This window comes from Mastigoproctus giganteus, chromosome 6, assembly GCF_048544385.1.
Source record: "Mastigoproctus giganteus isolate SK-2022 chromosome 6, ASM4854438v1, whole genome shotgun sequence".
NCBI lineage: Eukaryota > Metazoa > Arthropoda > Arachnida > Uropygi > Thelyphonidae > Mastigoproctus > Mastigoproctus giganteus.
Window position 1 is genome coordinate 36,466,920 of NC_143580.1, and position 13,368 is coordinate 36,480,287.

The window sequence follows — 13,368 nt, forward strand, 5'->3', positions numbered from 1 at the left end:
AACGGCAGCTGAATCAGTAAATGAGGAAGATGAAAAGTTGGTTCTGTGGGTTTGAAGTTGGACAGTAAATGGATGTTGGCTGGTGGCGCCATGTGTTCGGATTGTTTTGAAAGAGAGAGCGGGAATTATAGAAGCCAATTCAGAAGAACAGTGCCCATGGAAGTATTTGTAGAAGAGGCATGCAGCAGAAACAGTACGTCTATGAGAAAGCGAGTGGAGAGACTCTGTTAGAGATGAATCATTAATTAACCTAACTGCCCTCTTCTGAATGGAATCAAGAAGCCTGAGAGAGGTTTTGGGGGCACCACCCCAGATGTGGGAACAATATTCCATGGCAGGGCGGATTTGCGATTTATACAGAGTGAGTAGCTGTTTGGAAGAAAAGTAACGCCGAGAGCGAAAGAGAAAACCAAGTTTTTTAGATGCAGAGGAAGCAATATTTGTAATGTGCTTGTGCCAAGAGAGAGAAGTCAGGGTAATCCCCAAAAGAGATATATCATTTTGCCTAGAAATCGGAGTGTCACTAAAGATAAGCATAGGAGCAGAAGAATCCTTTTTGCGAGATATAAGACAAGACTGAGTTTTAGAAGGGTTGAAATCAACTAAGTTGTCTTTGCCCCACTGGAGAATTACCTGAAGATCAGCATTTAAGGAATTGGTAGCAGATTTTCGAGAAGTTGAAGCTGATTGAGCAGGACAAGGTATCTCAAAATGGAAAGTGGAATGCAGTGTGCTATCATCGGCAAAACTATTGATAGGGTTTCCAGTCAATGGAAGAAGGTCATTAATATACAAGAGAAAAAGAGTGGGGGAAAGAACTGAACCTTGGGGGACACCGGCATTAGTGGAGAAGTTAGAAGACAGAGAGCCATCTACCATCACCCTCAGGGAGCAATCACAGAGAAAACTGGATAACCAATTACTAAAAACAGTTGGAAAACCATAAGATGGAAGCTTGTTTAGAAGTTTCCATCTTATGGTTTTATGCCAAACACGATCAAAAGCCTTTGAGATGTCAAGAGCAACTTATTGTGTTTCACCGAACCTTTCCATTGAATTAGTCCATAAATGGATAACATAAGCCAGAATATCTCCAGTGGATCGACACTGACGGAATCCATACTGGCGATCGTTGATCAGACGGAAGGTTTCTAGGTAGTTTATGAGTTGCCGGTTAATTGATTTCTCCATTACTTTAGAAAGAGTAGAAGTAATTGCAATAGGACGATAATTGGATGGGAGGGATTTGTCACCCTTTTTAGGAACTGGCTGGATATGAGCAAATTTCCAAGCAGAAGGAAAAACACCTTTGAAATAAGAAAGTGAAAAAAGGCGTCAAAGAATAGGAGTAAGTTCAGGAGCACAGGTTTTGAGAACAAATGGAGAAATACCATCAGGACCTGGAGCTTTCTTAGCATCAAGATTCATCAAAATCCTTCTGATATCCTTTTGACGGAAGACCTCAGGAGGCATTGAATGGAGCGTGTTGGGAATGGTGGGAGGTGTTTTACCAAGATCATTAATACATGAGCTGGAAGAAAAATGGGATGCTAGCAGGTCAGCTTTATCCTTGGCTGAAGTGACAACAGAACCATCTGGTTTGGACAGAGGTGGGAGCAGAGATGGGCAAAAGTTGCAGCCAATAGCTATGGCAAGAGACCAGAATGCTCGGCTACCATTAGGGCAAGAAGCAAGTTTTCTGCTCTTAGCCTGTTCAAACTCCAGTTTGGACTGATTAATAACTGCTTTACAATTGTTGCGAGCTTTGGTGCAGGCAGAAAATGAAACTGAAGAATTAGAAACAAGCCAATTACGATATGCAACATTCTTCTCTTGAACAGCTTTAGTACATTTATTGGAAAACCAAGGTTCAGATAAAGGACGAGATTTTAAAGTGGAGTGTGGGATAAAGGATTCCATTCCTGCAAGAATAATTTTACTGACACGATCTGAGCAAACGTTGACATCAGAAGTTTTGAAACAGTAATCCGACCATGGAAAAGAAGAAAAGAAGTCGCGCAGGTCATCCCATTTTGCATTCTTGTAATGCCAAACAACACGAGGTTGGGAATAGCCATGAGATAAAGATTCCATTGGAGAAGAGACAATCACCAAGTTGTGATCTGAAGTGCCTAAAGGACCTCTCACTTCGATCGTGTGCTTAGAAGGGTTGTTTGTGAAAAAAAAGATCAAGCGTATTGGCTGTATGATTAGGATTGTCCGGTATTCTTGTATGTAAATGAACAATCTGTGCTAGGTCATTAGTAATTGCAAAAGCCTCAGCATCTTGACCTGCTAGGTCGGTGTGACTAGAAAACGGAAGCCAGCTGGAGTTGTGAACATTAAAATCACCAGGGAAAATTACCTCACTGTTAGGAAAGTTGGACTGGAGAAAGTCAAGTTGCAAAGAGAGGAAGTCAAAGAGCCCCAAGTGATTAGTGGAGTTGGGAGAACAATAGAGACAACAGATGAATTTGATACAATGAGGTATTGAGATTTTAAGCCAGAGAAGATCAAAGAGAGGAGATTCCAAATTGCCAAGTCTCTGACAGGGAATATCAGAACGGACATACGCACAAGTACCACCTTTGAGGCGAAAGGAATCATACAGCGAATAATTTGGGCATCTGAAATGAGCAGTAGTTGAATCAACCGATAACTGAGATTCTGTCAGAAAAAGTACACGGGGTTTGACAGACTGCAAGTGGAAATGGACATGGTTGAGATTAGAATTGAGACCACGTATATTTGTGAAATGAATTAGGAAGTGCTTGGGAGGTTTAGATCTTTTCGCAGATAAGCTTGCCCTATTAGTTTGACAATTCATGGTGTATTCAATAGTAAGAAAAAGTAGGTGGGACACTCTGTATGAAGTAATGAAATTTTTGGATATGGAGTTACACGTGGTAAGACTATACCCAGATCCTTCACATAACTTGTCCTCGACAATGCTCCCCGCATACACACTACTCGGACTCCCTCCAGTCACTATCTGGCAGAGTAGATGTAGCAAGATTATACACTAGCTGATCCAGAAGCCTCCTAGAGAGTTACCAATAGGTTCGGTCCGGTGTACTAACTAGCGGCCAGCCTGCGTACACCGTTTTAGAGCTGTCCCCTCGAAATGTAAGGAATATTGGATCTCACCACGATGTTCATCATAACCTCAAAAGTCATCAATCATACTGCATGATGGAAGAGATAGGGAAGGGTTGACCAGAACTTAGCTCTAGAGACTAAACATGGGTTCCACCACTTCAAGCCTCCAATAAGCAAAGTGGTGGTATTTCACCGGTTGATGAGAGTCATCTACCACCTAGTACTGCCTGGTAACATAGAGGGGCGGCGTTCCTCCATGTGGTGTGGGTGCCACACCTTGACCCCTGCTTATGTTGGTTCATACCTGGGTGGTCACCCACCATGTACTTGTGCATGGAGGTTATACCCAGGATTACTAACAGTCCGAGCATCATGAAGGTGCAAGCAGATTATTTGGATGTCACAGACTGTCCGGACTTCATCGAAATTGGGTCCACTTGACTTGAGTGTCACCCGAATATCAGTTCCATCAGTGTTTTAGACTCCCAGGTAGCAAGTACAGCTTGTCTGGCATATCTGAGAGAATGTCTGTGACAGCCTCAAGGACCTTACTTGAAGTCAGTGGTTTCTGAGTGTTTCTATAATTCATTGTGTGTGAATAAAATATTATGTGCAAACTGGAGTGTTGCATCAGTGTGTTGACAAAACTCAGTTTCTGTTATGTTTGTGGTGAGTAATTGAATAGTACTTAAAAATTGTTTATTCTATGATCAAGAAAGCTTGTGTTTTGGCTGCCAAGTGCAGATTGAGATAAACTAAGGCCTCCACATATCTGTTGTGCATCTTGTGCAGTGAAACTTTAAAGGCAGTTGATGGAAAAATTTAATATATGCCATTTGAAGTGCTAGTGGTATGATGGGAAAGAAAAAATCATTTTAAAAACTGCTACTTTTGTTTAACCCAAACTGTTGATTTTTTATGTAAAAGCAAGAAGATGAAGAATAATCAGTACCCAAATCTGCCTCCTGTGATGCAGCAACTAGCTCATTCTGATGAGATATTCCATTTCCTAAGCCTCATAAATGTGGGTTTTAGATAAAGATATGTCATATGTCTCAATTGGAACTACATAACCTAATTTCAGACATGACTCCTTCTAAAAGTCTGGCTGAACTCGGATTTTATTATAGAAATGGAAATTGCTCATACCTATCTGGATATCACAGCCACCAAAAGGATTTAATAGTTTTTTTCTCTGTGAAAAGAGATCTCACTTTTTGTAGTGATATTGATGGCTTGATGGATTCTCTAGAAGCATAACCCTGAAAATTGGAGGCTTTTTCGTAGTGTTGCCAAAATGAGGTTAAAGGCTGTGCTGCTGCATAATGGAAATACTTTTTAGTGTATTACTAGATGGCGAAATACACTCAGGAATATGAGGGGCGGTATGTTCTAGGAGTATTTGTTGGTTTTCATGGTGCGTTCAACAGGTTATGATGGAAGGGAATCCTGTCGAGAATAAGAGCCACTGAGTGTTCAAATAAAATGTTTTCGGTATTTAAGCAGCATTTTTGTGAAAGAAAGGTTGTCAGGACATAGTCGCTTGAAACAAAATTTCATGGAATTAGTGATAAAGATAAAAGAGGTAATCTTGTTGGACCACAAATTAAGATGTTAATGAAATGTATTTTTTTATGACATCCCCAACGTTTGCAAAAAAGAAAACAGAAAAATAAGCAGCATGGAATATCTTTAAGGCAATTAGCATTACTAGAGGCATATGATGCAAGAAAGCAAATTTATATAGCATCAACCAAAAGAAAACCTCCCCGTTTCACCCATCCATTCACTCCAAAAGTTTATTTAGTTCAGCCTTAAATTTATTTCAGCTGTCAACTTCCACAATGACAGATGGAAGTTTCTTCCAGATCAATCACCCACTGGCAAAAGGCAAATTTCCGCACATCTATTCTACAACTGCCTTTCCTCAGTTTGAATTTATGCCCCCTCTGCTGCAGAAACTGAGCAAGAGGAAGAATCCCATCAGCATTGAGCTTGCTCAAAGCCTTATACACCTCAATCAGATCAGCTTGCAGGTGCATAGTCTCCAGATGCTGCAATTTGCAGAACTTAAGCTTATCTTCATAACAGCAACCCTTTGTTCCACTCACTAATCTCGTTGCCCTTCTCTGTACTCATTCTAGTAGCTCAACATCATTCCTAAATGAGAAGTGCCTCCGTAGCCAGGTGGGCCGGAGCAGCAGTGCATAGCACACACTTCTTGATTAGACCAGGGTTCAACCGGGGACCACCAAATACGAAGGATGCGGAAAGGTCAGGGAATGACCACCGCATATCCCCGGAGCAATATGGCCTTAGTTGCTAATGCTCCTAAAAACCAAATAACAACAACAACAACAACCTAAAATGAGGCCTCCAGACCTGTATGCAGTACTCAAGATGTGGCCTGACCAGTGCCTTATACAACAGGATATTCACCGCCTTAATTCCTGCTACCAAAATTCCTGTATATCATTGACAAAACCCCATGAGCTACTCTTGTAGCCTGTCTGTACCGCTCAGAAAACTTCATATCTGACTGCACAATTGCCCCCTGGTCTTTTTCATTCTCCACTACCCTGAGTGTAGTACCGCACAGTTGCTGTGTTACTCTGATGCATATTTTTGCCAACATGCAGTACTTTGCATTTGTCAATGTTAAATTTCAGTTGCCACCTCTCAGCCCATCTGCTAAACTTTTCTAGATCCTATTTCAGTAGCATACCATCCTTACTGTCATTAACAACCCTACCAATCTTTGTATCATCTGCAGACTTGAACATTAAGCCTGATATACCTTCATCAATATCATTGATAAATACAGAAAACAACAATGGGGCCAACACAGGCCCCTGGGGAACTCCACTAATAACGTTAGTCCATGAAGAGCAGTGTCCATTGATTACCGGCGCCCACACCGCATGGAGGAATGCTGCCCCTCTGTGTTACCAGGCAGTACGAGGTGGTACCCGACCATTCTTTTATTCATTGTAGCAACTTGCCCTTAATGTCATACTGCTCCAACCTGTACAGTAGTCTTCCATGTGCAACAGTATTAAAAGCTTTCCTAAAATCTAAGCATTAGCATTAGTAGAGGCATTTGATGCAAGAAAGCAAGCTTATGCAGCATCAGCCAAAAAAAAAAAAAAAAAAAACCCACTTCCACTTCACCCCTCTGTTCGTTCAAAATACCTGTCCAGCTGAGCCTTAAACTTATTTAGGCTATCAACCTCCACCACAAGGTGGTGGAGGTTGATATAAGTATGCGATATCAAAATTATTTTTTGCATCTAGTTCCTTTGTGACCACATCATAGTATCCAATCAAATTGGTCAGACAAGACTTCCCCTTAACAAACCCATGCTGTGTCTGAGCTATAACTGCAGTCTTTCTAGAAGATCCTGCAGTGCTTCTTTAACCAGTGACTACATTATTTTCCCTGGAACACTTGTTCACCAACTTCTTAAAGTATGCAAATAATTGGATTGAAAATGTAATACTGCTGGTCAAACACAGTCTTGTTTTCTTTTGAACTTAGACTCAGAGTTTGATATACAATGCTTCCTTAAATTTCCTCTTATATATTTATGGTCCAGTACAGTGTTTTCAAAATTCCATATGTCACCACAGGGTAAGGTGTATAAGGAGGCCTCAAAGGATAAGCATTAACCATCCTCATACAGACGTTTGCCAACTCATAGCAGAAGTCTCTAACAGCAACAGATATTTCTTTAGAATGGAGCCCCAATAATAACCAGGAATGTTAACACCTGTTTGTGTAAAAATTATTATATAATTGTGACAGCAAGCTAGTGTGACCATCCTTTACCACCCTATGTAACATTGTTACCATTGTATCAGTGTAATGTAAAATAATTAGGTTCCATTTTTGATTTAATTTACATTATCATTTAACTTAACCAAATTCACCTGTTGTAAAATTAAATTTAATTCTGGTCAGTAGAGATGGTATCTAGGTTTTTATATCTTGTGCAGAGTACTTAGATTAGTTTGTTGCCATTCAGCGTAAGACTTTGGCATAATGTCAACTTCACAAGCAGTGAAAATCAACAATGAAAACCTAAGAGCTGTTTTCACGTAATTTTAATATGATTCTAAGTTTGTCATATCTCTTATATTTAAATTTAATTGAATTCATTAAACTTATGATCTTTGATGAAGATAGAAAATATTTGCAGTGATTAATTTTTTGAATTAATATGTCCTCTCTCCCTTTATTTTTTTTAACTTATTTATTGATCTAATGGTAGGATCTAATAGGGATCTTGAAATATCACCTTTTATCAGATTTAATGATTATAGTGGGTTATAATTACTTCATAAACTAATATTTTAAATTATTCATTTGGAATAAGTGTGTTTTGTTTTTTACATAATCTCATAAAAACTAGTGTGTTTTTAGCTTATCTTCAAAAATGCAATAATAAAGCCATACACTTTTGTCACAGAAAACAGTATTTTGTATAAATAAAAATGTATTGTTATTTTTATATTCTGTTTCACATTATCTGATTGTTTTTTTAATTTCAGACCTTGCCTGTATGTACAAATTGTTCAGTCGAGTACATGATGGTCTAAAAACTATGGCTGAATGTGTAAGTTCATATTTAAGAGAGCAAGGAAAAGCACTTGTTACTGAAGATGAAGGTGGAAAGGGTGATGCCCTTACATTTGTACAGGTAATTGTTTTGTTTTTGAATAAGATACCTTATCAGTTTCTTATTATCAGAAATGTTTTCATGATCATATTTGTCATTTGTTTGAAGATACCCTGGTTCAAGTTTCATCAGAGACAAGACTAAAGAAAGTTTTTCTTCCACATTCTTTGAAGAATGTACAGTATCTGCCAAATTTAGTTACATTTGTTCTGTTATGTCATACAACAGACAACTCTAAATAGGATACTGTAATTGTAGCTACCCAGTATGTGTCTACAACTTATTCATTTTCCTTCCTACATAAAGTATTGGGGCCCTTTTATAGTGTATATTTAGAGAGAAACATTAAATTGTGTAATACTATTTTTTAAATAATAAACTCAAACATGACAGATTATCCTGCAAATGCCCTTTATTTGGATTGGGAATAAAGTACACACAAATTTCTTGTTTGGTCAGAGCCTGCAAGAAACTTACATGTGTGGTAGATTATTCAATAATTTTTCACAGCCTTAAACATGCAATTTTTTGCAGCTCTATTTACATACTGACAGCTTGGTTATAGTCTAAAACTTTGAAGTGTGTGTGTGTGGGTGTGTGGGTGGGTGTGTGGGTGGGTGGGTGGTATTGGGCTACTGATTTCTGTAAATTATATTTTTTGGAAAATATATATGAAGTAAGGTTGTTCCAAAGAACAGAAGTAAAAAAGGTAAACAAAGAAGAATTATTTTGTGAGTTGGTGATTAGCTTCAAAAAATATTGACTGGGTTATGCATGTGTATATGTAGATGGAATTACAGATGTGATCCCAAAAGTCCGTGCCCACAGAAATATAGTAGAAGAGGTATGCTGCACAAACTGAATTCCTGTTTGATAGGCAGTGCACCGAATTTGTAAAAGTAATATTAATCGATCTGACTGTTCCTTTTTGATAGAATCTAAAAGTTTAAGATAAGGTTCCTGGGAGCTTTACAGAGATGTGAGAAGAGTATTCTGCAGTATGGGAAATTTGCATAGAGTTTGCAACTGTCTAGAAAAAATATGGACAAGAGCAGAATAGAAGATTGTTTTGCTCAACAAAGAAACTGTGTTAGATTTTTCAGTCACTGGAAGAAAATCATTAATAGATGGAAACAGAACATTTGGAAATTGAGGCATTAGTTAGTAAATTATAAGGAAGAGAACCATCTGTTGTCACACACAGTGAGCAGTCAGAGGGAAAACTGGCTACCCAGTTTCAAAAATTGGGAGATGGACCATAATGTGGAAGTATGCTTTACAACACCTTTGTACAAGACTTGGTTGCAAACTTTAGAAATGTGAAGAATGCTCCAGACTTTTCCTTTCCATGGAATTTATCTGCTAATGAATTATATAAGCCATGGTCTCACCAGTGAATTGTCATTGCTGGAATCCATATTTGTAATTGTTAGCTAAAGGGTGGCACATGAAATGGTGACACATTTGTTTGTATCGTCAATACTGAATTATTGAATTTCATTTCAAGTTGGCAAAAATCTGCAGTAGATTCTGAAAACTTTGTTACAGCTTGCAGTTGAGCAGAAAGCTAAAGTTGTGCTTTTTTTTTAAACAAAGAGTAATTGCTGCACAGAGAGTGTTTTGAGCTTTTGAAACTTATTTGGCATCTGCAAGAAACACAATACTTTTTTTTTATCCTAGCAGTTTTAAGAGGAATGCTGCATGTAAAGAAACAAAAATGATCATTTCCAGTAAACAAATGTTAACTCCTTCCCACTTGTAATGCAGTGGCGCCTCCGTAGCCAGGTGGGCAGGAGCAGCAGTGTGTAGCACATGCTTCTTGATTAGACTGGGGTTCGAGCCCGTGAGCCAACAAATATTGAGGATGCGGAAAAGTCAGGGAGTGACCACCGCATATCCCCAGAGCAATATGGCCTTAGTTGTTAATGCTCCTAAATAATAATAACAACAACAACTTGTAATGCAGCATAGTCCAGAAAAATCAACAAGAAAAGCAGCACATGAACTAAGAATATATTGGTGTTCTGTTTATTGAATGCTTAAGTTGGATATGAAAATGTTCCCATACAAAATTATAGTGCTGCATATACTTTACAAAAATTATATGCATAGAAGACCTCAATTTACTGCATGGGTAGAAGGGTGAAATACAGTGTTATACAACACCAGGTTTCCTGATGGAGCTTATTTTCATTTAGATGACTGTGTACAAGCAGTACAGGGTTTTTTTTTTTTTTTTTTTTTTTGGACACCAGAATCTCCCTGCGACATATGGTCGAAAAGTGTCAGCTTTTCGACCATATGTCGTGATCACAGGAATGAAAATTACCGAATAGGGTAAACCTGAAACTTAAATAGTGATTATTTCTCTTTGCACATGCGCGTAAAGGTACACACATCAGAGATCAAATATGGCCGCTGAACATTAACAGAATTCTCGTGTAATTTAATTTCTACGGTTTCTGCAATTAATAGTTGCGTATAATTACGTTGAACATTAAGTATTTTAGCCTCGTTAAATAAAAAAGTAATGGCATGAAAGGCTAATTCTGACAATGCTGAACGAGAAGCACAAACTGAGGCTTCATGTTGATTTCCACCAATATTCAGAGAAAATCGCATCGAACCTTGGTAATACGAGTCGCAGTCACCACAAGAAATGTTGTATACCAGATCATTAATTTGTGTTGCGAACGCGGAAAGAACCGAGCGATTGTTCAATATAGTGTGTAATTTCCGTATTGGCCTGGCCACAATTTTAAATTCGGTATCTAAAGACTCTATACCTTGGTTTTCCAATAAATGTGCTAAGGCTGTTCAAGAGAAGAACGTTGCATATCGTAAATGGCTTGTTTCTAATTCTTCATTTTCATTATCTGCCTAAACTAAAGCTCGCAACAATTGTAAAGCAGTTATTAATCAGTCTAAACTAGAGTTTCAACAGGCTAAGAGTAGAAAGCTGAGCATTCTGGTCTCTTGCCAAAACTATTGGCTGCCACAACTTTTGCCCATCCCTGCTCCCACCTCTGTCCAAACCAGATGGTTCTGTTGTCACTTCAGCCAAGGATAAAGCTGACCTAACATCCCATTTTCCTTCCAACTCATGTATTAATGATCTTGATAAAACACCTCCCAACACGCTCCATTCAATGCCTCCAGTAGTCTTCCATCAAAAGGATGTCAGAAGGATTTTGATGAATCTTGATGCTAAGAAAGCTCCAGGTCCTGATGGTATTTCTCCACTTCTCCTCAAAACCTGTGCTCCTGAACTTACTCCTATTATTTGCTGCTTTTTTTCACTTTGTTATTCCAAAGGTGTTTTTACTTCTGCTTGGAAATTTGCTTATATCCAGCCAGTTCCTAAAAGGGGTGACAAATCCCTCCCATCCAATTATCGTCCCATTGCAATTACTTCTATTCTTTCTAAAGTAATGGAGAAATCAATTAACTGCAAACTCTTAAACTACCTAGAAACTTCCGTCTGATCAACAATCGCCAGTATGGATTCCATCAGTGTCGATCCACTGGTGATATTCTGGCTTATGTTTACCTATCTATGAACAAATTCAATGGAAAGGTTCGGTGAAACATAAGTAGTTGCTCTTGACATCTGAAAGGCTTTCGATTGTGTTTGGCATAAAGGTCTTCTAAACAAGCTTCCATCTTATGGTTTTCCAACTGTTTTTTTGTAATTGGTTATCCAGTTTTCTCTCTGATCACTCACTGACGGTGATGGTAGATGGCTCTCTGTCTTCTAACTTCTACACTAATGCCGGTGTCCCCCAAGGTTCAGTTCTTTCCCCCACTCTTTTCCTCTTTTATATTAATGACCTTCCATTGACTGGAAATCCTATCTATAATTTTGCCAACGATAGCACATTGCATTCCACTTTCCATTTTGGAAACCTTGCCCTGCTTAATCAGCTTCAACTTCTTGAAAATCTGCTACCAATTCCTTAAATGCCGATCTTCAGGTAATTCTCCAGTGGGGAAAACACAACTTAGTTGATTTCAACCCTTCTGAAACTCAGTCTTTTCTTATATCTTGCAAAAAGGATTCTTCTGCTCCTATGCTTATCTTTGGTGACTCTCTGATTTCTAGGCAAAATGATATATCTCTTTTGGGGATTACCCTGACTTCTAATCTCTCTTGGCAGAAGCACATTATAAATATTGCTTCCTCTCCATCTTAAAAACTTGGTTTTCTCTTTCACTCTCGGCATTATTTTACTTCCAAACAGCTGCTCACTCTGTATAAATTGCAAATCCTCCCTACCATGGAATATTGTTCCCACATCTAGGGTGGTGCCCCCAAAACCTCTCTCAGGCTTCTTGATTCCATTTAGAGGAGGGCAGTTAGGTTAATTAATGATTCATCTCTAACAGAGTCTCGCCACTCGCTGTCTCATAGATGTACTGTTTCTGCTGCATGCCTCTTCTACAAATACTTCCATGGGCACTGTTCTTCTGAATTGGCTTCTATAATTCCCACTCTCTCTTTCAAAACAGTCTGAACACGTGCAGCCAACACTCACAAAACTCACAGAACTAACTTTTCATCTTCTCGTTTATTCATTCAACTGCTGTTTTCTGGAACAATCTTCCTCCATACGTATCTCCTGAAAATTACAGTCTACAGAATTCAAGTCCAATGTCAACAAATATCTTCTTTCGTCTTCTCAACCTCCAACCCAAGCACGGTACTAAGTGCTATAGGTTCTAATACCTCTCGTGTTTGGGCTTCACATTAAAAAAAAAAAAAAAAAAAAAAAAAAAAAGTATATGGAAATAGTTCTTGCAGATTGCATCAGCTGTTACTTTCAATAACTGCAAGAATTGCAGTCATTCCTTGCTTGTGTCGGGATGGTGAGTTACGTGCAGTTGATGCCACGAAGAAAGAGTGCTATTGTTGCTTTACATGAGGAAGGATGTTCTTCCCATCATGTTGGCTTATAATGTGTCTTGTAATCAGTCGACAGTGAGTAGATTTCTTTCCAAACTCAAGAATACTGGTTTTGCTGATAGGAAAAAAGGAACTGGAAGCAGATGAATCTCTATGACAAAAGAGGACCGTGTTTTGAAGTACTTATGCTTTAAAAACCATAAAGCTTATTCATCTGAGCTGAAAAGAGAATGGGAAGAACATACAGGAGTGGTAGCAAGTGCAGTAATAGTCAGAAGACGCCTCTTCAAAAATGAACTTGTGGTCCATTGTCCTAAAAAGAAGCAACCCCTCCTCACACAAAAAATTTAAAAAATCCTAATTAATTCGGTGTAAGGTGTATGTCAAATGGATCCCCGAGCAGTGGAAGCCAGTTATTTTCTCGGATGAGAAGAAATCCAACCTGCATGGCTCTGATGGGAGACAAACAATTCGCTGTAGACATGGTGAAGAATATCATCCAGACTGTATGGTGTCTACAGTTAAATTCCCTACTAGCCAAATGATATGGGGGTGCATTTCGTATCACGGTGTTGGTCACCTGTAGTTTATAAAAGGTTCTGTAAATGCCAATGGATACTTGGCTATATTGGAAGGCAAATTGCTGCCAACCATTACAGACCGTTTCAACGTGCCAAGTAACTGCAT

General features: G+C 38.7%; 1 protein-coding gene across 1 annotated transcript in view; it reads left to right on the forward strand.

The window, feature by feature from the left end:
• The window catches only part of Cul3 (cullin 3), a 344,806-nt gene that overhangs the window by 188,460 nt on the left and 142,978 nt on the right, over positions 1–13,368 (forward strand). The window contains exon 8 of the mRNA XM_090375913.1: positions 7,651–7,799. Within this exon, the coding sequence (XP_090232039.1) occupies positions 7,651–7,799 (149 nt within the window). The remainder of the gene's footprint in view (positions 1–7,650; positions 7,800–13,368) is intronic.